Here is a 26,082-nt window from a genome sequence, read left to right as displayed (position 1 = left end):
TGTGGGTTGTAGTTAATAAGGCCTTTCTGGTGCAGAGTGACTGTTGGTAAACCATTAAACTGGTGTAATTGGAGGGATTGATTTAAATTAATTCCAATTAATTAAAGGGGATACTAGCATCTATAATCGGGCAGAGGGTGTCCATAACTAACAATAAAAAATTTAATTAATTACATAGAATGGAACAGGTGATGTGTCACTGTTGCGAGATGTGGGAGCCGGTCAACCCCATTGAGGCTCACGGTGATTACGTCAGTGAAAAGTGTCTGCTGCTATAGCAACTCCAGCTCCGTGTTGATGAGCTGGAGTCTGAGCTTCAGACACTGCGACACATCAGGGAGGGGGAGAAGTAACTGGACTCTGTGTATCAGGAGGTGATCACACCTATGAAGTTAATTAATTCAGATGTAGCCCATAGTCAGGGACAGGACGGTGTGACTACAAGTGAGGCAGGTACGGGGATCCAGGAGGTAGAGCTGGAGGAGCCGCAGCCCTTGCTCCTGTCCAGCAGTTTCAAGGATTTTACTCCATGTGGGGACGGGAGCAGCGACTGCAGGGAGGATGAGCAACCTGGCCACAGCACCGTGGAACGGGGGGCCATTCAAGAGGGGGGAGTAACAAGAAATGTTGTAGTGGTAGGGGATATTATTATTAGGGGGATAGATAGAGTTCTCTGCAGCCGAGAGTGAGAGACCCGAAGGCTGTGTTACCTACCCGGCGCCAGGGTTAAGGACATCTCCTATTGGCTGGAAAGAAACTTGCAGTGGGAGGGGGTGGAACCAGTTGTCGTGGTCCATGTTGGTACAAAGGACGTAGATAAGTCTAGGAAGCCGGTTCTGTTAAAGGAGTATGAACAGCTAGGGGTCAAATTAAAAAGCAGAACCTCAAGGGTAATAATCTCTGGATTATTACCTGAGCCACGAGCGAATTTGGCTAGGAAAAATACAATTAGAGAGTTAAATGCGTGGCTCAAAGACTGGTGTGGGAGAAATGGGTTTTGCTTCCTGGGGCACTGGCACCAGTACTGGGGCAGGAGGGAGCTGTTCCATTGGGACGGGCTTCACTTGGCCAGTGCTGGGACTAGAGTCCTGGCAGATCATATAACAAGAGCTGTATAGAGGGCTTTAAACTAACTAGTGGGGGGGAGGTTCCTAGAGAGCAAATAATAAAAATGACAACAGAGAAGGTCATAGACTTAGGTAGCAGTGGGGAAATTAAAAACCAGATCGTGCCAGGAAGGGGCAGAAGGTATGGAGTAAAAGGTAAAGTATTAAAAGGGCAAAAGCAGGAACTAAGTTTCACAAAACATATTTGAAAGTTCTCTATCTGAGTGCACGTAGCATTCGTAACAAAATAGACGAGTTAATGGCACAAATAACTACATATGGGTATGATCGTGTGGCCATTACAGAAACATGGCTGCAGGGTGACAATGCCTGGGAATTAAACATACCCGGTTATTTAACGATCGGGAAGGCCAGGCAGGAAGGAAGGGAAGGTGGGGTGGCTATGTTAATAAAGGAAGGAATCACTGTAATACAGAGAAATGATATTGGGTCAAAAGATCAGGATAATGAAACAGTTTGGGTGGAGGTAAGGAATAATAAGGGGAAAAACACTAGTGGGCGTAATCTAAATGCCTCCAAACAGTTGCAACTATGTTGGATGGAGTATCAATCAGGAAATAGTTGAGGCTTGTAATAAGGGAACATCTATAATTATGGGGGATTTTAACTATCATATTAATTGGACAAATCAAATTGGGCAGGGCCGCCTTGAGGATGAGTTCATTGAGTGTATTAGAGATGGGTTTCTTGAGCAGTATGTAACTGAACCGACCAGGGGGCAAGCAACCTTAGATCTGCTCCTGTGTAACGAGATAGGATTAATTAAAAATGTCCGAGTAATGGATCCCTTTGGAATGAGTGACCATAACATGGTTGAATTCCATATTCAATTAGAGGGTGAGAAGGTTGGATCGCAAACAAGCGTGCTAAGCTTGAATAAAGGAGACTATGAAGGTATTAGAGCGGAATTGAGTAGAGTGGATTGGGAAAATAGATTAAAGGGTAAGACGATACATGATCAGTGGTGTACATTTAAAGAGTTATTTTACAACTTCCAAAAAATATATATTCCACTGAGAAGAAAAGGGTGTAAAAGAAAAGTCAGCCATCCATGGCGAAGTAAAGAAATTAAGGATAGTATTCGACTAAAAACAAGGGCATATAAGGTAGCCGAATCTAGTGGGAGGATAGAGGATTGGGAAAACTTTAAAAGACAGCAAAAAATAAAAAAAAGATTGATTAAGGAAGTGATGAGAGATTATGAAGTAAATTAGCAAAAAATATAAAAACAGATAGTAAGAGTTTTTATATAGTTATATAAAAAGAAAAAGGGTGGCTAAAGTAAATGTTGGTCCCTTAGAGGATGAGACCAGGAAATTAATGGTGGGAAATATGGAGGTGGCAAAAACACTGAATGAATATTTTGTATCAGTCTTTACAGTCGAAGACACTAAGAATATCCCAACACTGGACAAACAGGGGGCTATAGCGGGGGAGGAGCTATACACGATCAAAATCTCTAAGGAAATGGTACTCGGTAAAATAATGGGACTTAAGGCAGATAAATCACCTGGACCTGATGGCTTACATCCTAGGGTCTTGAGGGAAGTGGCGGTAGGGATTGTGGATGCATTGGTAATAATTTTCCAAAACTCCCTGGACTCAGCAAAGGTCCCGGCAGACTGGAAAACTGCTAATGTAACACCCTTATTTAAAAAGGGCAGTGGACAGAAGGCTGGAAACTATAGCCTAACATCTGTGTTAGGTAAAATTTTGGAGTCCATTATTAAGGAGACAGTAACAGGACATTTGGATAATCATCATTTAATAGGACAAATTCAGCATTGTTTTATGAAGGGGAAGTCATGTTTGACAAATGTGCTGGAGTTCTTTGAGGAAGTAACATATAGGGTGGATAAAGGGGAACCAGTGGACGTAGTGTACTTAGACTTCCAAAATGCATTTGACAAGGTGCCACACAAGATTATTGCTTAAGATAAAAATCACGGGATTGGGGTAATATTCTGGCATGGATAGAGGATTGGCTATCTAACAGAAGGCAGAGATTTGGGATAAATGGTTCATTCTCAGAATTGCAATCAGTAACTGGTGTTGTTCCGCAGGGGTCGGTGCTGCGTCCCCAACTCTTTACAATCTATATTAACAATTTGGAGGAGGGGACCGTGTAACATATCAAAGTTTGCAGATTATACTAAGATGGGAGGGAAAGTAGTGAGTGAGGACGCCATAAAAAACCTGCAAGGGGACATAGACAGGCTAATAAGTGGGCAGAGATTTGGCAGTTGGAATACAATACTGGAAAGTGTGAGGTTATGCACTTTGGCAGGAAAAATCGTAGAGCAATCTATTATCTTAATGGCAAGAAACTGGAAAGTACTGAAGTACAAAGGGATCTGGGGGTCCTGGTGCACGAAACTCAAAAGGTTAGTATGCAGGTGCAGCAAATGATTAAGAAGGCCAATGGAATGTTTGCTTTCATTGCTAGGGGGATAGAATATAAAAATAGGGAGGTATTGCTTCAGTTGTACAAGGTATTGGTGAGACCACACCTGGAATACTGCATACAGTTTTGGTGTCCATACTTAAGAAAATACATACTTGCTCTCGAGTCAGTACAAAGAAGGTTCACTCGGTTAATCCCGGGGATGAGGGGATGGACATATGAGGAGAGGTTGAGTAAATTGGGATTCTACTCATTGGAGTTCAGAAGAATGAGAGGCGATCTTATTGAAACATATAAGATTGTGAAGGGGTTGGATCGGGTGGATGCAGGGAGGATGTTCCTGATGATGGGTGAAACTAGAACTAGGGGGCATAGTCTTAGAATAAGGGGCTGCTCTTTCAAAACTGAGACGAGGAGGAACTACTTCACTCAGTGGGTGGTAGGTCCATGGAATATGCTGCCCCAAAAAGCTGTAGAAGCTACATCATTACATAAATTTAAAACAGAAATAGACTGTTTCCTAAAAGTAAAGGCAATTAAGGGTTATGGGGAGCGGGCAGGAATTTGGACATGAGTCTAGGTTCGGATCGGACATGGCCTTTTGGGTAGCGGAGCGGGCCCAGGGGCCGTGTAGCCTGATCCTGCTCCTATTTAGTGTGTCTAATTCTGTTAGGTTCAGGAGATGGTTCTGTGATAGTAGATTGGCGGATAGGATCAGATCAGCCATGGTCTTATTAAATGGTGGAGCAGGCTCGACGGGCCAATTGGGTTTCTCCTGCTCCTATTTCTTATGTTCTTATGTTCTTATGTAGAGACAGAGGCAGACAGACAGAGACAGACAAACAGACATATAGAGACAGAGGAAGACAGACAGAGACAGACAAACAGAGACAGTAAGAAGAAACGGACAGGATTTATACAGACAGACAGACGTAGAGACAGACAGGGATAGAGACAGTCTCAGGCAAACAAAGAGACAGAGACAGGCAGAGATAGAGACAGACAGACAGACAGACAGAGACAGACAGACAGAAACAGACAGACAGAGACAGACAGACAGACAGAAACAGACAGAGACAAGAATAGAGACAGACAGAGAGTCAGAGACAGACAAACACAGAGACAATCAGAGAGATAGAGACAAACGGAGACAAACAAAGAGGACAGAGACCGACAGACAGAGGCAGAGGCAGACAGAGATAGAGACAGACAGAGGCAGACAGAGAGACAGACAGAGGCAAACAGAGACAGACAGAGGCAAACAGTGACAGACAGAGACAGATAGACAGACAGAGAGAGACGGACAGAGATAACCACGCTGAATGAGACTGAGACTGAGATTCGGAGACAGACATGCAGTGGCAGACTCAGACAGAGATAGGCACACTGAGACACAGACGGACAGATGGGGACAGACAGAAATACAAACAAGCAGAGGGTGATAGACTGACAACCAGATGCAGGCTATGACAGACAGACAGAGAAAGAGAGACAAAGACACAGATATGCAGAGAGAGAGACAGAGCAGGTAGACATGGACAGACATACAGTGACATAGAAACAGAGATAGAGACAGAGGGAGAGAGCCAGAGAGACAGATTGAAAGACAGATTGAATGAGACATCGACATACATACAGACTACACCAGACAGAGACAGGCAGACAAAATTAGACAGAGAAAAGAAAGACAGTTGAGGCAGACAGACAGAGACAGACAAACTGTGCTAGACAGAGAGAGGCAAACATACAAACACGACATACAAAGACAGACATAGTGTGTCAGACATAAAGAGACAGAGACACGGAGAAAGGCATCTGGAGACAGACAGACAGACACAGGCATCCAGAGACAGACGTAGACAGAGAAGGAGAGATACTGAGGCAGACGGACAGAGAGAGAGAGAGTTGTCAGAGAGACAGTGACAAAGACAGAGACAGAGGGAGTCAGACAGAGATACAGAGAGGGAAACAGACAGAGAGACAGCCAGAAATAGTGACAGAGACAGACAGACACAGAGAAACATACCTCGACGGAGACACGGACAGATAGACGGAGACACAGTCAGACAGAGAGGAGCAGACAGGTAAATCTGGTTTCATCAACGTATATGTAAGCGCTGGTGCCGTATCTGCCACTGGAAGCTTCAAGTGGGAGCAAGTAGAAGAGGAATAATTGAGGGCTAGGATAGATCCTTGGGATTCATCACAGGGAACGGTGCTGCAAAGAATGGGTGAGGGAGGAGAAGCCATTGATGGAGATTCTCTGGCTCCGGTCAGGTAGGTAAATGTGGAAACATGCAAAGGGATGTCCCACCAAGAGGCCAATGTCAGAGGCATGAAGAGGCGACGGGTTGGAGGAGAGGACGGAGTGTCTGCAGCTGGTAAATGCCTCATTGAGAGTTTGAGGGCCAGTTGGGCTAAGGCAGGGGCAGAGGCTGGCGATATTATGGTGGTGGAAGAAGGGCCAGATATGATGGAGAGGATATGACGTGTGGAGTAGTGGAGGGTGGAGAGAGATGGCGGAGAGCTGGAGCTGGGTGTTGTCAGCAGACATGTGGAGCAGTGGAGGGTGGAGAGAGATGGTGGAGAGCTGGAGCTGGGTGCTGTCAGCAGACATGTGGAGTAGTGGAGGGTGGAGAGAGATGGTGGAGAGCTAGAGCTGGGTGCTGTCAGCAGACATGTGGAGTAGTGGAGGGTGGAGAGAGATGGTGGAGAGCTGGAGCTATGGTGAGGTCAGCAGACATGTGGAGTAGTGGAGGGTGGAGAGAGATGGTGGAGAGCTGGAGCTGGGTGTTGTCAGCAGACATGTGGAGTAGTGGAGGATGGAGAGAGTTGGTGGAGAGCTGGATCCTGGTGTTGTCAGTGGACATGTGGAGTAGTGAAGGATGGAGAGAGAGTGTGGAGAGTTGGAGCTGGGTGTTGTCAGCAGACATGTGGAGTACTGGAGGGTGGAGAGAGATGGCGCAGAGCTGGAGCTGGGTGTTGTCAGCAGATATGTGGAGTAGTGGAGGATGGAGATAGATGGTGGAGAGCTGGAGCCTGGTGTTTACAGCCTACATGTGGAGTAATGGAGGGTGGAGAGAGATGGTGGAGAGCTGGAGTTTGGTGTTGTTAGCAGACATGTGGAGTAGTGGAGGGTGGAGAGAGATGGTGGAGAGCTGGAGCTGGGTGTTGTCAGCAGACATGTGGAGTAGTGGAAGTACGAGAGAGATGGCGGAGAGCTGGAGCTGGGTGTTGTCAGCAGACATGTGGAGTAGTGAAGGATGGATAGAGATGGTGGAGAGCTGGAACTGGGTGTTGTCAGCAGACATGTGGAGTAGTGGAGGGTGGAGAGAAATGGCGGAGAGCTGGAGCTGGGTGTTGTCAGCATACATGTGGAGTAGTGGAGGATGGAGAGAGATGGTGGAGAGCTGGAGCTGGGTGTTGTCAGCAGACATGTGGAGTAGTGGAGGGTGGAGAGAGATGGCGGAGAGCTGGAGCTGGGTGTTGTCAGCGGACATGTGGAGTAGTGGAGGGTGGAGAGAGATGGTGGAGAGCTGGAGCTGGGTGTTGTCAGCATACATGTGGAGTAGTGGAGGGTGGAGAGAGATGGTGGAGATCTGGAGCTGGGTGTTGTCAGCAGTTATATGCAGCAGTGGATGGTGGAGAGAGATGGTGGAGAGCTGGAGCTGGGTGTGGTCAGCAGACATGTGGAGTAATGGAGGGTGGAGAGAGATGGTGGAGAGCTGGAGCTGGGTGATGTCAGCAGACATGTGGAGGGTGGAGAGAGATGGTGGAGAGCTGGAGCTGTGTGTTGTCCGCAGACATGTGGAGTAGTGGAGGTTGGAGAGCGATGGTGGAGAGCTGGATCTGGGTGTTGTCAGCAGACATGTGGAGTAGTGGAGGGTGGAGAGAGATGGTGGAGAGCTGGAGCTGCTGTTGTCAGCAGACATGTGGAGTAGTGGAGGGTGGAGAGAGATGGTGGAGAGCTGGATCTGGGTGTTTTCAGCAGGCATGTGGAGTAGTGGAGGATGGAGGGAGATGGCGGAGAGCTGGAGCTGGGTGTTGTCAGCAGACATGTGGAGTAGTGGAGGGTGGAGAGAGATGGTGAAGAGATGGAGCTGGGTGTGGTCAGCAGACATGTGGAGTAGTGGAGGATGGAGAGAGATGGTGGAGAGCTGGAGCTGAGTCCTGTCAGCAGACATGTGGAGTAGTGGAGTGTGGAGAGAGATGGTGGAGAGCTGGAGCTGGATGTTGTCAGCAGACATGTGGAGTAGTGGTGGATGGAGAGAGATGGTGGAGAGCTGGAGCTGGGTGTTGTCAGCAGACATGTGGAGTAGTGGAGGGTGGAGAGAGATGGTGAAGAGATGGAGCTGGGTGTGGTCAGCAGACATGTGGAGTAGTGGAGGATGCAGAGAGATGGTGGAGAGCTGGAGCTGGGTGTTGTCAGCAGACATGTGGAGTAGTGGAGATTGGAGGGAGATTGTGGAGAGCTGGAGCTGGGTGTTGTCAGAAGACATGTGGAGCATTGGAGGGTGGAGAGAGATATTGGAGAGCTGGAGCTGGGTGTTGTCAGCAGACATGTGGAGTAGTGGAGGGTGGAGAGAGATGGTGTAGAGCTGGAGCTGGGTGTTGTCAGCAGACATGTGGAGTAGTGGAGGGTGGAGAGAGATGGTGGAGAGCTGGAGCTAGGTGTTGTCAGCAGACATGTGGAGCAGTGAAGGGTGGAGAGAGATGGTGGAGAGCTGGAGCTGGGTGTTGTCAGCAGACATGTGAAGTAGTGGAGGGTGGAGAGAGATGGTGGAGAGCTGGAGCTGGGTGCTGTCAGCAGACATGTGGAGTAGTGGAGGGTGGAGAGAGATGGTGGAGAGATGGAGCTGGGTGTTGTCAGCAGACATGTGGAGTAGTAGAGGGTGGAGAAAGATGGTGGAGAGCTGGAGCTGGGTGTTTTCAGCAGACATGTGGAGTAGTGGAGGGTGGAGAGAGATGGCGGAGAGCTGGAGCTGGGTGTTGCCAGCAGACATGTGGAGTAGTGGATGGTGGAGAGAGATGGTGGAGAGCTGGAGCTGGGTGTTGTCAGCAGACGTGTGGAGTAGTGGAGGGTGGAGAGAGATGGTGAAGAGCTGGAGCTAGGAGTTGTCAGCAGACACTTGGGGGGTGGAGAGAGATGGTGGAGAGCTGGAGCTGGGTATTGTCAGCAGACATGTGGAGTAAAGGAGGGTGGAGAGAGATGGTGGAGAGCTGGAGCTGGGTGTTGTCAGCAGACATGTGGAGTAGTGGAGGGTGGAGAGAGATGGTGGAGTGCTGGAGCTGGGTGTTGTCAGCAGACATGTGGAGTAGTGGTGGATGGAGAGAGATGGTGGAGAGCTGGAGCTGGGTGTTGTCAGCAGACATGTGGAGTAGTGGAGGGTGGAGAGAGATGGTGAAGAGATGGAGCTGGGTGTGGTCAGCAGACATGTGGAGTAGTGGAGGATGCAGAGAGATGGTGGAGAGCTGGAGCTGGGTGTTGTCAGCAGACATGTGGAGTAGTGGAGATTGGAGGGAGATTGTGGAGAGCTGGAGCTGGGTGTTGTCAGAAGACATGTGGAGCATTGGAGGGTGGAGAGAGATATTGGAGAGCTGGAGCTGGGTGTTGTCAGCAGACATGTGGAGTAGTGGAGGGTGGAGAGAGATGGTGTAGAGCTGGAGCTGGGTGTTGTCAGCAGACATGTGGAGTAGTGGAGGGTGGAGAGAGATGGTGGAGAGCTGGAGCTAGGTGTTGTCAGCAGACATGTGGAGCAGTGAAGGGTGGAGAGAGATGGTGGAGAGCTGGAGCTGGGTGTTGTCAGCAGACATGTGAAGTAGTGGAGGGTGGAGAGAGATGGTGGAGAGCTGGAGCTGGGTGCTGTCAGCAGACATGTGGAGTAGTGGAGGGTGGAGAGAGATGGTGGAGAGATGGAGCTGGGTGTTGTCAGCAGACATGTGGAGTAGTAGAGGGTGGAGAAAGATGGTGGAGAGCTGGAGCTGGGTGTTTTCAGCAGACATGTGGAGTAGTGGAGGGTGGAGAGAGATGGCGGAGAGCTGGAGCTGGGTGTTGCCAGCAGACATGTGGAGTAGTGGATGGTGGAGAGAGATGGTGGAGAGCTGGAGCTGGGTGTTGTCAGCAGACGTGTGGAGTAGTGGAGGGTGGAGAGAGATGGTGAAGAGCTGGAGCTAGGAGTTGTCAGCAGACACTTGGGGGGTGGAGAGAGATGGTGGAGAGCTGGAGCTGGGTATTGTCAGCAGACATGTGGAGTAAAGGAGGGTGGAGAGAGATGGTGGAGAGCTGGAGCTGGGTGTTGTCAGCAGACATGTGGAGTAGTGGAGGGTGGAGAGAGATGGTGGAGTGCTGGAGCTGGGTGTTGTCAGCAGACATGTGGAGTAGTGGAGGGTGGAGACAGATGGTGGAGAGCTGGCGCTGGGTGTTGTCTGCAGACTTGTGGAGTAGTGGATGGTGGAGAGAGATGGTGGAGAGCTGGAGCTGGGTGTGGTCAGCAGACATGTGGAGTGATGGAGGGTGGAGAGAGATGGTGGAGAGCTGGAGCTGGGTGTTGTCAGCAGACATGTGAAGTAGTGGAGGGTGGAGAGAGATGGTGGAGAGCTGGAGCTGGGTGTTGTCTGCAGACATGTGGAGTAGTGCAGGGTGGAGAGAGATGGTGGAGATCTGGAGCTGGGTGTTGTGAGCAGACATGTGGATTAGTGGAGGGTGGAGAGAGATGATGGAGAGCTGGAGCTGTGTGTTGTCATCAGACATGTGGTGTAGTGGAGTGTTGAGTGAGATGGTGGAGAGCTGGAGCTTGGTGTTGTCAGCAGACATGTGGAGTAGTGGAGAGTGGAGAGTGATCGTGGAGATCTGGAGCTGGGTGTTGTCAGCAGACATGTGGAGTAGTGGAGGATGGAGAGAGATGGTGGAGAGCTGGAGCTGGGTGTTGTCAGCAGACATGTGGAGTAGTGGAGGGTGAAGAGAGATGGTGTAGAGCTGGAACTGAGTGTTGTCAGCAGACATGTGGAGTAGTGGAGTGTGGAGAGAGCTGGTGGAGAGCTGGATATGGGTGTTCTCAGCAGACATGTGGAGTAGTGGAGGGTGGAGAGAGATGGTGGAGAGCTAGAGCTGGCTGTTGTCAGCAGTCATGTGCAGTAGTGGATGGTGGAGAGAGATGGTGGAGAGCTGGAGCTGGGTGTGGTCAGCAGACGTGTGGAGTAGTGGAGGGTGGAGATAGATGGTAGAGAACTGGAGCTGGGTGATGTCAGCAGACATGTGGATAGTGGAGGGTGGACAGAGATGGTGGAGAGCTGGAGCTGGGTGTTGTCAGCAGACATGTGGAGTAGTGGAGGGTGGAGAGAGATGGTGGAGAGATGGAGCTGGGTGTTGTCAGCAGACATGTGGAATAGTGGAGGGTGGAGAGAGATGGTGGAGAGCTGGAGCTGGGTGTTGTCAGCAGAGATGTGGAGTAGTGGAGGGTGGAGAGTGATGGTGGAGAGCTGGAGCTGGGTGTTGTCAGTAGACATCTGGAGTAGTGGATGTTGGGGAGAGATGGTGGAGAGTTGGAGCAGGGTGTTGTCAGCAGACATGCGGAGTAGTGGAGGGTGGAGAGAGATGGTGGAGAGCTGGAGCTGAGTGTTGTCGGCAGACATGTGCAGCAGTGGAGGATGGCGAGAGATGGTGGAGAGCTGGAGCTGGGTGTTGTCAGCAGATATGTGGAGTAGTGGAGGGTGGAGAGAGATGGTGGCGAGCTGGAGCTGGGTGTTGTCAGCAGACATGTGGAGTAGTGGAGGGTGGAGAGAGATGGTGGAGAGCTGGATCTGGGGGTTGTCAGCAGACATGTGGAGTAGTGGATGGTGGAGAGAGGTGGTGTAGAGCTGGAGCTAGGTGTTGTCTGCATACATGTGGAGTACTGGAGGGTGGAGAGAGATGGTGGAGAGCTGGAGCTGGGTGTTGTCAGTTGACATGTGGAGCAGTGGACGGTGGAGAGAGATGGTGGAGAGCTGGAGCTGGGTGTTGTCAGCAGACATGTGGAGTAGTGGAGGGTGGAGAGAGATGGTGGAGAACTGGAGCTGGGTGTTGTCAGCAGAGAAGTGGAGTAGTGGAGGGTGGAGAGAGATGGTGGAGAGCTGGAGCTGGGTGATGTCAGCAGACATGTGGAGTAGTGGAGTGTGGAGAGAGATGGTGGAGAGCTGGAGCTGGGTGTTGTCAGCAGACATGTGGAGTACTGGAGGGTGGAGAGAGATGGTGTAGGTCTGGAACTGGGTGTTGTCAGCAGACATGTGGAGTAGCGGAGGGTGGAGAGAGATGGTGGAGAGCTGGAGCTGGGTGTTGTCAGCAGACATGTGGAGTAGTGGAGGGTGGAGAGAGTTGGTGGAGAGCTGGAGCTGGGTGTTGTCAGCAGACATGTGGAATAGTGGAGGGTGGAGAGAGGTGGTGCAGGGCTGGAGCTGGATTTGTCAGCAGACATGTGGAGCAGTGTAGGGTGGAGAGAGATGGAGAAGAGATGGAGCTGTGTGTGGTCAGCAGACATGCGGAGTATTGGAGGGTGGAGAGAGATGGAGAAGAGATGGAGCTGGGTGTGGTCAGCAGATATGTGGAGTAGTGGAGTGTGGAGAGAGATGGTGGAGAGCTGGAGCTGGGTGTTGTCAGCAGACATGTGGAGTTGTGGAGGGTGGAGAGAGATGGTGGAGAGCTGGAGCTGGGTGTTGTCAGCAGACATGTGGAGTAGTGGAGGGTGGAGAGAGATGGTGAAGAGCTGGAGCTGGGTTTTGTCAGCAGACATGTGGAGTAGTGGAGGGTGGAGAGAGGTGGTGAATAGCTGGAGCTGGGTGTTGTCAGCAGACCTGTGGAGTAGTGGAGAGTGCAGTGAGATGATGGAGAGCTGGAGCTGGGTATTGTCAGCAGACATCTGGATTAGTGGAAGGTGGAGAGAGATGGTGAAGAGCTGGAGCTGCGTGTTGTCAGAAGACATGTGGAGTAGTGGAGGGAGAAGAGAGATGGTGGAGAGCTGGAGCTGGGTGTTGTCAGCAGACATGTGGAGTAGTGGAGGGTGGAGAGAGATGGTGGAGAGCTGATCTGGGGGTTGTCAGCAGAGATGTGGAGTAGTGGAGGGTGGAGAGAGGTGGTGTAGAGCTGGAGCTAGGTGTTGTCTGCATACATGTGGAGTACTGGAGGGTGGAGAGAGATGGTGGAGAGCTGGAGCTGGGTGTTGTCAGCTGACATGTGGAGCAGTGGACGGTGGAGAGAGATGGTGGAGAGCTGGAGCTGGGTGTTGTCAGCAGACATGTGGTGTAGTGGAGGGTGGAGAGAGTTGGTGGAGAGCTGGAGCTGGGTGTTGTCAGCAGACATGTGGAATAGTGGAGGGTGGAGAGAGATGGTTCAGGGCTGGAGCTGGTTTTGTCAGCAGACATGTGGAGTAGTGTAGGGTGGAGAGAGATGGTGGAGAGCTGGAGCTGGGTGTTGTCAGCAGACACGTGGAGCAGTGGAGGATGGAGAGAGATGGTGGAGAGCTGGCGCTGGCTGTTGTCAGCAGACATGTGGAGTAGTGGAGGGCGGAGAGAGATGGTGGAGAGCTTTAGCTGGGTGTGGTCAGCAGACATGCGGAGTATTGGAGGGTGGAGAGAGATGGTGAAGAGATGGAGCTGGGTGTGGTCAGCAGATATGTGGAGTAGTGAAGTTTGGAGAGAGATGGTGGAGAGCTAGAGCTGGGTGTTGTCAACAGTCATGTGCTGTAATGGATGGTGGAGAGAGATGGTGGAGAGCTGTAGCTGGCTGTGGTCAGCAGACGTGTGGAGTAGTGGAGCGTGGAGAGAGATGGTGGAGAGCTGGAGCTGGGTGATGTCAGCAGACATGTGGAGTAGTGGAGGGTGGAGAGAGATGGTGGAGAGCTGGAGCTGGGTGTTGTCAGCAGACATGTGGAGTAGTGGAGGGTGGAAAGAGATGGTGGAGAGCTGGAGCTGAGTGTTGTCAGCAGACATGTGGAATAGTGGAGGGTGGAGAGAGATGGTGCAGAGCTGGAGCTGGTGTTGTCAGCAGACATGTGGAGTAGTGTAGGGTGGAGAGAGATGGTGGAGAGCTGGAGCTGGGTGTTGTCAGCAGACATGTGGAGCAGTGCAGGATGGAGAGAGATGGTGGAGAGCTGGCGCTGGGTGTTGTCAGCAGACATGTGGAGTAGTGGAGGGCGGAGAGAGATGGTGGAGAGCTGGAGCTGGGTGTGGTCAGCAGACATGTGGACTATTGGAGGGTGTAGAGAGATGGTGAAGAGATGGAGCTGGGTGTGGTCAGCAGATATGTGGAGTGGTGGAGTGTGGAGAGAGATGGTGGAGAGCTGGAGCTGGGTGTTGTCACCAGACATGTGGAGTTGTGGAGGGTGGAGAGAGATGGTGGAGAGCTGGAGCTGGGTGTTGTCAGCAGACATGTGGAGTAGTGGAGGGTGGAGAGAGATGGTGGAGAGATAGAGCTGGATGTTGTCAGCAGTCATGTGCATTCGTGGATGGTGGAGAGAGATGGTGGAGAGCTGGAGCTGGGTGTGGTCAGCAGACGTGTGGAGTAGTGGATGGTGGAGAGAGATGGTGGAGAGCTGGAGCTGGGGGATGTCAGCAGACATGTGGAATAGTGGAGGGTGGAGAGAGATGGTGGAGAGCTGGATCTGTGTGTTGTCAGCAGACATGTGGAGTAGTGGAGGTTGGAGAGAGATGGTGGAGAGCTGGAGCTGGGTGTTGTCAGCAGACATGTGGAGTAGTGGAGGGTGGAGAGAGATGGTGGAGAGCTGGAGCTGGGTGTTGTCAGCAGACATGTGGAGTAGTGGAGGATGGAGAAAGATGGTGGAGAGCTGGAGCTGGGTGTTGTCAGCAGACATGTGGAGTAGTGGAGGGTGGAGAGAGATGGTGGAGAGCTGAAGCTGGGTGTTGTCAGCAGACATGTGGAGTTGTGGAGGGTGGAGAGAGTTGGTGAAGATCTGGAGCTGGGTGTTGTCAGCAGACATATGGATTAGTGGAGGGTGGAGTGAGATGGTGGAGAGCTGGAGCTGGGTGTTTTCAGCAGACATGTGGAGTAGTGGAGGATGGAGAGAGATGGCGGAGAGCTGGAGCTGTGTTTTGACAGCAGACATGTGGAGCAGTGGAGGGTGGAGAGAGATGGTGGAGAGCTGGAGCTAGGAGTTGTCAGCAGACACGTGGAGTGTGGAGAGAGATGGTGGAGAGCTGGAGCTGGGTGTTGTCAGCAGACATGTGGAATAGTGGAGGGTGGAGAGAGATGGTGGAGAGCTGGAGCTGGGTGTTGTCAGCAGACATGTTGAGTAGTGGAGGGTGGAGAGAGATGGTGGAGAGCTGGAGCTGCGTGTTGTCAGCAGACATGTGGAGTAGTGGAGGGTGGAGAGAGATGGCGGAGAGCTGGAACTGGGTGTTGTCAGCAGACATGTGGAGTAGTGGAGGGTGTGGAGAGATGGTGGAGAGCTGGATTTGGGTGTTGGCAGCAGACATATGGAGTAGTGGAGTGTGGAGAGAGATGGTGGAGAGCTGGAGCTGGGTGTTGTCAGCAGACATGTGGAGTAGTGGAGGGTGGAGAGAGATGGTGGAGAGCTGGAGTTGGGTGTGATCAGCAGACGTGGAGGGATGGAGGGTGGAGAGAGATGGTGGAGAGCTGGAGCTGGGTGTTGTCAGCAGACATGTGGAGTAGTGGAGTTTGGAGAGAGATGCTGGAGAGCTAGAGCTGGGTGTTGTCAACAGTCATGTGCTGCAGTGGATGGTGGCGAGAGATGGTGGAGAGCTGGAGCTGGCTGTGGTCAGCAGACGTGTGGAGTAGTGGAGCGTGGAGAGAGATGGTGGAGAGCTGGAGCTGGGTGATGTCAGCAGACATGTGGAGTCGTGGAGGGTGGAGAGAGATGGTGGAGAGCTGGAGCTGGGTGTTGTCAGCAGACATGTGGAGTAGTGAAGGGTGGAGAGAGTTGGTGGAGAGCTGGAGCTGGGTGTTGTCAGCAGACATGTGGAATAGTGGAGGGTGGAGAGAGATGGTTCAGGGCTGGAGCTGGTTTTGTCAGCAGACATGTGGAGTAGTGTAGGGTGGAGAGAGATGGTGGAGAGCTGGAGCTGGGCGTTGTCAGCAGACATGTGGAGCAGTGGAGGATGGAGAGAGATGGTGGGAAGCTGGCGCTGGCTGTTGTCAGCAGACATGTGGAGTAGTGGAGGGCGGAGAGAGATGGTGGAGAGCTTTAGCTGGGTGTGGTCAGCAGGCATGCGGAGTATTGGAGGGTGGAGAGAGATGGTGAAGAGATGGAGCTGGGTGTGGTCAGCAGATATGTGGAGTAGTGGAGTGTGGAGAGAGATGGTGGAGAGCTGGAGCTGGGTGTTGTCAGCAGACATGTGGAGTTGTGGAGGGTGGAGAGAGATGGTGGAGAGCTGGAGCTGGGTGTTGTCAGCAGACATGTGGAGTAGTGGAGGGTGGAGAGAGATGGTGAAGAGCTGGAGCTGGGTGTTGTCAGCAGACATGTGGAGTAGTGGAGGGTGGAGAGAGGTGGTGAATAGCTGGAGCTGGGTGTTGTCAGCAGACATGTGGAGTAGTGGAGGGTGCAGTGAGATGATGGAGAGCTGGAGCTGGGTATTGTCAGCAGACATCTGGATTAGTGGAGGGTGGAGAGAGATGGTGAAGAGCTGGAGCTGCGTGTTGTCAGAAGACATGTGGAGTAGTGGAGGGAGAAGAGAGATGGTGGAGAGCTGGAGCTGGGTGTTGTCAGCAGACATGTGGAGTAGTGGAGGGTGGAGAGAGATGGTGGAGAGCTGGAGCTGGGTGTTGTCAGCAGACATGTGGAGTAGTGGAGGGTGGAGAGAGATGGTGGAGAGCTGGAGCTGGGTGTTGTCAGCAGACATGTGGAGTAGTGGATGGTGGAGAGAGATGGTGGAGAGCTGGAGGTGGGTGTGGTCAGCAGACATGTGGAGTGATGGAAGGTGGAGAGAGATGGTGGAGAGCTGGAGCTGAGTGTTGTCAGTAGACATGTGGAGTAGTGGAGTGTGGAGAGAGCTGGTGGAGAGCTGGATATGGCTGTTCTCAGCAGACATGTGGAGTAGTGGAGGGTGGAGAGAGATGGTGGAGAGCTAGAGCTGGCTGTTGTCAGCAGTCATGTGCAGTAGTGGATGGTGGAGAGAGATGGTGGAGAGCTGGAGCTGGGTGTGGTCAGCAGACGTGTGGAGTAGTGGAGGGTGGAGATAGATGGTAGAGAACTGGAGCTGGGTGATGTCAGCAGACATGTGGATAGTGGAGGGTGGACAGAGATGGTGGAGAGCTGGAGCTGGGTGTTGTCAGCAGACATGTGGAGTAGTGGAGGTTGGAGAGAGATGGTGGAGAGATGGAGCTGGGTGTTGTCAGCAGACATGTGGAGTAGTGGAGGGTGGAGAGAGATGGTGGAGAGCTGGAGCTGGGTGTTGTCAGCAGAGATGTGGAGTAGTGGAGGGTGGAGAGTGATGGTGGAGAGCTGGAGCTGGGTGTTGTCAGCAGACATCTGGAGTAGTGGATGTTGGGGAGAGATGGTGGAGAGTTGGAGCAGGGTGTTGTCAGCAGACATGCGGAGTAGTGGAGGGTGGAGAGAGATGGTGGAGAGCTGGAGCTGAGTGTTGTCGGCAGACATGTGCAGTAGTGGAGGATTGCGAGAGATGGTGGAGAGCTGGAGCTGGGTGTTGTCAGCAGATATGTGGAGTAGTGGAGGGTGGAGAGAGATGGTGGCGAGCTGGAGCTGGGTGTTGTCAGCAGACATGTGGAGTAGTGGAGGGTGGAGAGAGATGGTGGAGAGCTGGATGTGGGGGTTGTCAGCAGACATGTGGAGTAGTGGAGGGTGGAGAGAGGTGGTGTAGAGCTGGAGCTAGGTGTTGTCTGCATACATGTGGAGTACTGGAGGGTGGAGAGAGATGGTGGAGAGCTGGAGCTGGGTGTTGTCAGCTGACATGTGGAGCAGTGGACGGTGGAGAGAGATGGTGGAGAGCTGGAGCTGGGTGTTGTCAGCAGACATGTGGAGTAGTGGAGTTTGGAGAGAGATGCTGGAGAGCTAGAGCTGGGTGTTGTCAACAGTCATGTGCTGCAGTGGATGGTGGCGAGAGATGGTGGAGAGCTGGAGCTGGCTGTGGTCAGCAGACGTGTGGAGTAGTGGAGCGTGGAGAGAGATGGTGGAGAGCTGGAGCTGGGTGATGTCAGCAGACATGTGGAGTCGTGGAGGGTGGAGAGAGATGGTGGAGAGCTGGAGCTGGGTGTTGTCAGCAGACATGTGGAGTAGTGAAGGGTGGAGAGAGTTGGTGGAGAGCTGGAGCTGGGTGTTGTCAGCAGACATGTGGAATAGTGGAGGGTGGAGAGAGATGGTTCAGGGCTGGAGCTGGTTTTGTCAGCAGACATGTGGAGTAGTGTAGGGTGGAGAGAGATGGTGGAGAGCTGGAGCTGGGCGTTGTCAGCAGACATGTGGAGCAGTGGAGGATGGAGAGAGATGGTGGGAAGCTGGCGCTGGCTGTTGTCAGCAGACATGTGGAGTAGTGGAGGGCGGAGAGAGATGGTGGAGAGCTTTAGCTGGGTGTGGTCAGCAGGCATGCGGAGTATTGGAGGGTGGAGAGAGATGGTGAAGAGATGGAGCTGGGTGTGGTCAGCAGATATGTGGAGTAGTGGAGTGTGGAGAGAGATGGTGGAGAGCTGGAGCTGGGTGTTGTCAGCAGACATGTGGAGTTGTGGAGGGTGGAGAGAGATGGTGGAGAGCTGGAGCTGGGTGTTGTCAGCAGACATGTGGAGTAGTGGAGGGTGGAGAGAGATGGTGAAGAGCTGGAGCTGGGTGTTGTCAGCAGACATGTGGAGTAGTGGAGGGTGGAGAGAGGTGGTGAATAGCTGGAGCTGGGTGTTGTCAGCAGACATGTGGAGTAGTGGAGGGTGCAGTGAGATGATGGAGAGCTGGAGCTGGGTATTGTCAGCAGACATCTGGATTAGTGGAGGGTGGAGAGAGATGGTGAAGAGCTGGAGCTGCGTGTTGTCAGAAGACATGTGGAGTAGTGGAGGGAGAAGAGAGATGGTGGAGAGCTGGAGCTGGGTGTTGTCAGCAGACATGTGGAGTAGTGGAGGGTGGAGAGAGATGGTGGAGAGCTGGAGCTGGGTGTTGTCAGCAGACATGTGGAGTAGTGGAGGGTGGAGAGAGATGGTGGAGAGCTGGAGCTGGGTGTTGTCAGCAGACATGTGGAGTAGTGGATGGTGGAGAGAGATGGTGGAGAGCTGGAGGTGGGTGTGGTCAGCAGACATGTGGAGTGATGGAAGGTGGAGAGAGATGGTGGAGAGCTGGAGCTGAGTGTTGTCAGTAGACATGTGGAGTAGTGGAGTGTGGAGAGAGCTGGTGGAGAGCTGGATATGGCTGTTCTCAGCAGACATGTGGAGTAGTGGAGGGTGGAGAGAGATGGTGGAGAGCTAGAGCTGGCTGTTGTCAGCAGTCATGTGCAGTAGTGGATGGTGGAGAGAGATGGTGGAGAGCTGGAGCTGGGTGTGGTCAGCAGACGTGTGGAGTAGTGGAGGGTGGAGATAGATGGTAGAGAACTGGAGCTGGGTGATGTCAGCAGACATGTGGATAGTGGAGGGTGGACAGAGATGGTGGAGAGCTGGAGCTGGGTGTTGTCAGCAGACATGTGGAGTAGTGGAGGTTGGAGAGAGATGGTGGAGAGATGGAGCTGGGTGTTGTCAGCAGACATGTGGAGTAGTGGAGGGTGGAGAGAGATGGTGGAGAGCTGGAGCTGGGTGTTGTCAGCAGAGATGTGGAGTAGTGGAGGGTGGAGAGTGATGGTGGAGAGCTGGAGCTGGGTGTTGTCAGCAGACATCTGGAGTAGTGGATGTTGGGGAGAGATGGTGGAGAGTTGGAGCAGGGTGTTGTCAGCAGACATGCGGAGTAGTGGAGGGTGGAGAGAGATGGTGGAGAGCTGGAGCTGAGTGTTGTCGGCAGACATGTGCAGTAGTGGAGGATTGCGAGAGATGGTGGAGAGCTGGAGCTGGGTGTTGTCAGCAGATATGTGGAGTAGTGGAGGGTGGAGAGAGATGGTGGCGAGCTGGAGCTGGGTGTTGTCAGCAGACATGTGGAGTAGTGGAGGGTGGAGAGAGATGGTGGAGAGCTGGATGTGGGGGTTGTCAGCAGACATGTGGAGTAGTGGAGGGTGGAGAGAGGTGGTGTAGAGCTGGAGCTAGGTGTTGTCTGCATACATGTGGAGTACTGGAGGGTGGAGAGAGATGGTGGAGAGCTGGAGCTGGGTGTTGTCAGCTGACATGTGGAGCAGTGGACGGTGGAGAGAGATGGTGGAGAGCTGGAGCTGGGTGTTGTCAGCAGACATGTGGAGTAGTGGAGGGTGGAGAGAGATGGTGGAGAACTGGAGCTGGGTGTTGTCAGCAGAGAAGTGGAGTAGTGGAGGGTGGAGAGAGATGGTGGAGAGCTGGAGCTGGGTGATGTCAGCAGACATGTGGAGTAGTGGAGGGTGGAGAGAGATGGTGGAGAGCTGGAGCTGGGTGTTGTCAGCAGACATGTGGAGTACTGGAGGGTGGAGAGAGATGGTGTAGGTCTGGAACTGGGTGTTGTCAGCAGACATGTGGAGTAGCGGAGGGTGGAGATAGATGGTGGAGAGCTGGAGCTGGGTGTTGTCAGCAGACATGTGGAGTAGTGGAGGGTGGAGAGAGTTGGTGGAGAGCTGGAGCTGGGTGTTGTCAGCAGACATGTGGAATAGTGGAGGGTGGAGAGAGGTGGTTCAGGGCTGGAGCTGGATTTGTCAGCAGACATGTGGAGCAGTGTAGGGTGGAGAGAGATGGTGGAGAGCTGGAGCTGGGTGTTGTCAGCAGACATGTGGAGCAGTGGAGGATGGAGAGAGATGGTGGAGAGCTGGCGCTGGCTGTTGTCAGCAGACATGTGGAGTAGTGGAGGGCGGAGAGAGATGGTGGAGAGCTTTAGCTGGGTGTGGTCAGCAGACATGCGGAGTATTGGAGGGTGGAGAGAGATGGTGAAGAGATGGAGCTGGGTGTGGTCAGCAGATATGTGGAGTAGTGGAGTGTGGAGAGAGATGGTGGAGAGCTGGAGCTGGGTGTTGTCAGCAGACATGTGGAGTTGTGGAGGGTGGAGAGAGATGGTGGAGAGCTGGAGCTGGGTGTTGTCAGCAGACATGTGGAGTAGTGGAGGGTGGAGAGAGATGGTGGAGAACTGCAGCTGGGTGTTGTCAGCAGACATGTGGAGTAGTGGAGGGTGGAGAGAGATGGGGGAGAGCTGGAGCTGGGTGTTGTCAGCAGACATGTGGAGTAGTGGAGGGTGGAGAGAGATGGTGGAGAGCTGCAGCTGGGTGTTGTCAGCAGACATTTGGAGTAGTGGAGGGTGGAGAGAGATGGTGGAGCGCTGGAGCTGGGTGTTGTCAGCAGGCATGTGGAGTAGTGGAGCGTGGAGAGAGATGGTGGAGAGCCTGAGCTGGGTTTGTCAGCCTACATGTGGAGTAGTGGATGGTGGAGAGAGATGGTGGAGAGCTGGAGCTGGGTGTTGTCAGCAGACATGTGGAGTAGTGGAGGGTGGAGAGAGATGGTGGAGAGCTGGAGCTGGGTGTTGTCAGCAGACATGTGGAGTAGTGGAGGCTGGAGAGAGATGGTGGAGAGCTGGAGCTGGGTGTTGTCAGCAGACATGTGGAGTAGTGGAGGGTGGAGAGAGATGGTGGAGAGCCTGAGCTGGGTGTTGTCAGCAGACATGTGGAGTAGTGGAGGGTGGAGAGAGATGGTGGAGAGCTGGAGCTGGGTGTTGTCAGCAGACATGTGGTGTAGTGGTGGGTGGAGAGAGATGGTGGAGAGCTGGGGCTGGGTGTTGTGAGCAGACATGTGGAGTAGTGGAGGGTGGAGAGAGATGGTCGAGAGCTGGAGCTGGGTGTTGTCAGCAGACATGTGGAGTAGTGCAGGGTGGAGAGAGATGTTGGAGAGCTGGAGCTGGGTGTTGTCTGCAGATATGTGGAAGCTGACCCCATGTCCGTAGATGATGTCACAAAGGGCAGCATGTAGACGAGGAAGAGGAGGAACAAGATTGGAAAGTTCAGAGACTCGAGAAAGAATGGTGCTGGTGTGGGAAGAGAAGTCATTGCTGGAGTTTCTCTGGCTGCCATCAGATCAGTAAGACTGGAACCAAGTGAGGGCAGTCCCACCGAAAGAGGCCAGTGTCAGAGGCGTGGAGAGATCACAGGTGGGTTTACTGCTAGGTTGGAGGAGCGGGTGGAGAGGGCGAGGTGTGAGGCCATGGAGGGATATAACCCAAGGGTAACAATTTTTAATTTAATACTTTGGCAGATTGAGAGACACGGAGGCCCAGTGAGGGCGATGGTGATGGGCGAGCGGGACTTGGGGAGGGCTGGACATGGACAGCAGAGTTTACAATCGGTTGACATTGTTGGAAGGTGGAGGTTGGGTGACCGGCCAGAGTGAACTGGATGAATGGAGTCAGGAGGTGGCACAGTTCTAATGTTACTGGAACCGTTAACCTATGTAGAATAAACAGGTAAATATCTGCAGTAAAATAGCGGAGGAATGTCAATGGGGCACATTCAATGATAGCCCCCTAATGTCACCCACGGTAATTTCTGGGCTCCTCTCCTGAAACATGCCCTTTAACTGTCCCTGTGTCGGAGAAAGCAACACATTTCAACGGGGAAACTGCAGGCACAGAGAGAAACGTGGCTGTTTCTGCTCCTTGATTCAATGTACACTGCGGAGAAATTGGTAAAATGTACAACTCAATTGGCTGGAGTGAACATGGTCGATACAAATACATGAAAACTGTAAATGAAGCCGTTCATTATCGTTGGATCGGTCCTGCATGAGCACAGCTTTCAGTCTTATTCCCGAGAGAGCTCTCATTAAGATAATGTCCTGAACTTTGAGATATTTGTGTTTTATTCAACACATGATTTACATCGGTGTCAAAGGTCCTGAAGTAATGTGTTTGTTCAAGTGACTGGAACTAAGAGCAATGCTCAGAGGTGTAACCTGTCAGTGTCAGTGGAGACTTATCCCCGGTATAAATCAGGGCCCAATGGAAGGGATCAGCTCAGAGTGCCTGCCGGAGCTGTGGTTCCACTTCAACAGAAGTCGCTGCTTCTCACAGAAATGGGCTATCCAGTAGTCTATCAGATAGAAGACATCTACTATCCTGTTATTGCAGCTGTTGGAGTTACTGGTAAGCGGGTATCTCAGCTGTCAATTGCATAAATTTCTGTTAATTGTGCTGTAGAGCTTGGCAATGTTTAACTCGGTGAATGTTTTCCACAGCCGGCTGTTCTGTTCCAGCAGTTGATTGATGGGATGTCCTCAGTCTCTGCCCCTGTGGTCTTGCAGGAGTTTTATTATATCTGTAGTGGTCGTTGTGGATCCAACCCTGACATTGTTACTGGATCATTTTCTGTACTGAATGTACTGGAATCAGGTTTATCAGGAGTCTGCGCTCAGAGCAGTTATCAGACCATCAGGAGCTGTTGTCCAATTTATGTTGTGGTACTCACCTGTCCTCGAATATTTTTTCATAAATGTGCTTTCATTGATTGAAAATGAGACAGCTCACGATCTCGGTGTCCTCCTCCCAGTAACATGGTTCAGATTATCTTGGATTTAAATGTGTGATTGATTATCACTGTTGTAAAATAATATTTCCCTGTGTGCGTATCTGACGCCGCTTCAGAGGTCTGGCGACTGAATTGCATTTGTTGCTGGCTCCTTCACATCTCCTTCTCTACTTCAGTGTGGGTGGATTCACTTGCTGACATTGGTCTTCATTGTAAAATGAAATGTTTTGAGGTTATCTTGTAACAGTTTGCACTGTATCTGTTGGAATTAGGAGCCCTTATGGAGATTATAATTAGCAGCGGTGATTTTGGTGCTCTGTTAATTGAACAATCGCGCCATCTAACGCTGGACATTATAATTACAGCAGAAGGAACTTAAATTATTGTCAGCTCTTTCTGGAAGAGATATTCGGTTCTGCTTATTGTATGCACTGCAGATCAATGTAGGTGATCAGGTGAAGACTTGGGTGATCTGTAGGAACAGCAACCGATTCAAAGAAGCCTAGATGAAGGGACCGATTGCAATGTACCCACGTTTTCTGAAGGTACAAAGCTAGGTGGGACAGTAAGCTGTGAGGAGAATAAAAAGAGTCTGCAAGGGATATAGATAGACAAAGTGAGTCGGCCATAAGGTGGGAGATGGAGTATAGTGTCAGGAAATGTGAGGTTTTCCCACTTTGGTAGCAAGAATAGAAAAACGGAATATTTTTAAATGGTGAGAAACTTTCCAGTGTTGGTGTTCAGAGAGATTTGGGTCTCCTCGTGCAAGAAACACAGAAAGCTAGCACGCAGGTACAGCAAGCAATAAGGAAGGGTAATGGCATATTGTCCTTTATTGCAAGGGGGTTGGAGTATAGGAGTAAGGAAGTCTTGCTACAATTGTACAGGGCCTTGGTGAGACCACACCTGGAGCACTGTGCACAGTTTTGGTCTCCTTATCTAAGGAATGATATACTTTCCTTGGAGGCGGTGCAACGAAGGTTCACTAGATTGATTCCTGGGATGAGAGGGCTGTCCTATGAGGAGATTGTGTAGAATGGGCCGATACTCTCTGGAGTTTAGATGAATGAGAGGTGCTCACATTGAAACATACAAAATTCTGAAGGGGATTGACAGGGTAGATGCTGAGAGTGTTCCCCCTGGCTGGAGTGTCTAAAACCAGGGCGCATATTCTCAGGATAAGGGGTCGGCCATTTAAGACTGAGATGAGGAGGAATTTCTTCACTCAGAGGGTGGTGAATTTTTGGAATTCTCTGCCACAGCGGGTTTTGAATGCTGAGTTTATGAGTATATTCCAGGCTGAGATAGATATATTTTTGGCCGCTAGGGGAATCAAGGGATATGGAGATCGGGCGGGAAAGTGGACTTGACTTCAATGATCAGCGGAGCAGGCTCGAGGGCCATAAGACCTACTCCTGCTCTTACTTCTTATGTTCTTATGTTGAAGAGATCACCAGCCCTGCCCCTAACTGTGGCCATTTTGCTGTTGCAGTGGCCATTATTCATGTGGCTACCAGGCCCGAACCCCCCCCCCCACAGCGACCAAATTGATAATGTCACCTCCTGGTAGTGGTGGCCATTTTTCATATGGTACCCAGCCCCACCCACAACTGCCATTTTGATGATGGCACATCCTGGCGGAGGTGGCCATTTTTCAGCTCAGACCCTGTCAAACTGCTAATTTGTCTCCAATCTGACCAGTAATTTCTCTGCTTCCTTTCATTTCTCTTACAGTTAACTTGGTGGCGATTGTGATCCTGTCCCGAGGAAAGTGCGGTCTCTCCAAATGTATCACTCGCTACCTGGTGGGAATGGCAGCGGCTGATCTCCTGGTCGTCATCTCTGATCCCATATTGAGGCAGATTGGTTCGATTTATTTACCAGGTTCATTCCTGAACATTACTCCCGTGTGTAGTCTCGTTTTTTTCCTGCTTTTTGCAACCACAGAGGTTGCTGTCTGGCTCACAGTCGCTTTCACCTTTGACCGATTTGTAGCCATTTGTTGGGAGAAGCTGAAAACAAAATATTGCACCGAGAAAACGGCCACCGTGGTTATCGGAACAGTGAGTGTGCTGGGCTGTTTAGAGTCTGTCCCGTGGTACTTTACACTTGAACATGGATATATAATTGATAATATTCCCTGGTATTGTTTCACTAAACCGAGCTTCGACACTTCCCCCTCGTGGGCCGCGTTTGAGTTGTTTCACCGAATTTTAACCCCTTGTATCCCGTTCTTTCTGATTTTGCTGCTCAATGTTCTGATGGTCAGACGTATTTTAGCGGCCAGTAGAGTACGCAGGGGACTCCGGGGCCGCAGCGCTGGAGAGAATCACAAGGACCCAGAGATGGAGAACCGAAAGAAATGCATCGTTATACTCTTCAGCATAACCGGCAGTTTTATACTGTTATGGGTGACCCAGGTTGTACTTTCCATCTATCAGCGAATTACAGATATTAGTCCTTCCTCCGTCACTGACCCTCTTTATATAACACAACAGACAGCAGCAATGCTTCAGGTTCTCAGTTCCTGCACAAACATGTGTATTTACGCTGTGACCCAGACTAAGTTCAGAGAGGAGCTGAAGAACACGGTGAAATACCCGCTCAATCTAATTGTTAAATTAGTTAAATCATAGAAAGAGCTGAAGAGTTTGCAGCACCAGAACTGCAGCCCATTTCATCCCCCATCTCATGCACTACACACTTGATGGACAGTACATTTGACATTAGCAGCACCGAGCCCTGAGATGATTTATATCTCATTTTGATGTCAGATTTTATTGAAAACCCCACCTATTGGGGCGGGTCACATTTGCAGACAACACATGAATTGTTTCTCCAAAGGGCAGCGCTGAATAGCTCAGCTGGACTTCAACTGAAAAAGCTGCTGTTAACCCGTGGACAGAATGACAGAGGAAGGCCGAGAAAATCCCAAAAGCTGCTGTTAACCCGTGGACAGAATGACAGAGGAAGGCAGAGGAAATACCAAAAGCTGCTGTTAACCCA

At 51.5% G+C, this 26,082-nt stretch overlaps 1 protein-coding gene across 1 annotated transcript in view; it reads left to right on the top strand.

The window, feature by feature from the left end:
- LOC147084777 (putative G protein-coupled receptor 139) overlaps positions 1–25,712 on the top strand; it is a 66,904-nt gene extending 41,192 nt beyond the window's left edge. The window contains exons 2-3 of the mRNA XM_085979331.1: positions 22,453–22,694; positions 24,811–25,712. Coding sequence (XP_085835457.1) covers positions 22,453–22,694; positions 24,811–25,712 — 1,144 coding nt within the window. The remainder of the gene's footprint in view (positions 1–22,452; positions 22,695–24,810) is intronic.
- The last annotated feature ends 370 nt before the right edge of the window (positions 25,713–26,082 follow it).

The sequence above is a fragment of the Somniosus microcephalus genome, unplaced genomic scaffold, assembly GCF_052327205.1.
Source record: "Somniosus microcephalus isolate GS21.2 unplaced genomic scaffold, FLI_Smic_1.0 unresolved_chr9, whole genome shotgun sequence".
NCBI classification, from domain to species: Eukaryota; Metazoa; Chordata; class Chondrichthyes; order Squaliformes; family Somniosidae; genus Somniosus; species Somniosus microcephalus.
This window is presented reverse-complemented; position numbering and strand designations above follow the sequence as displayed.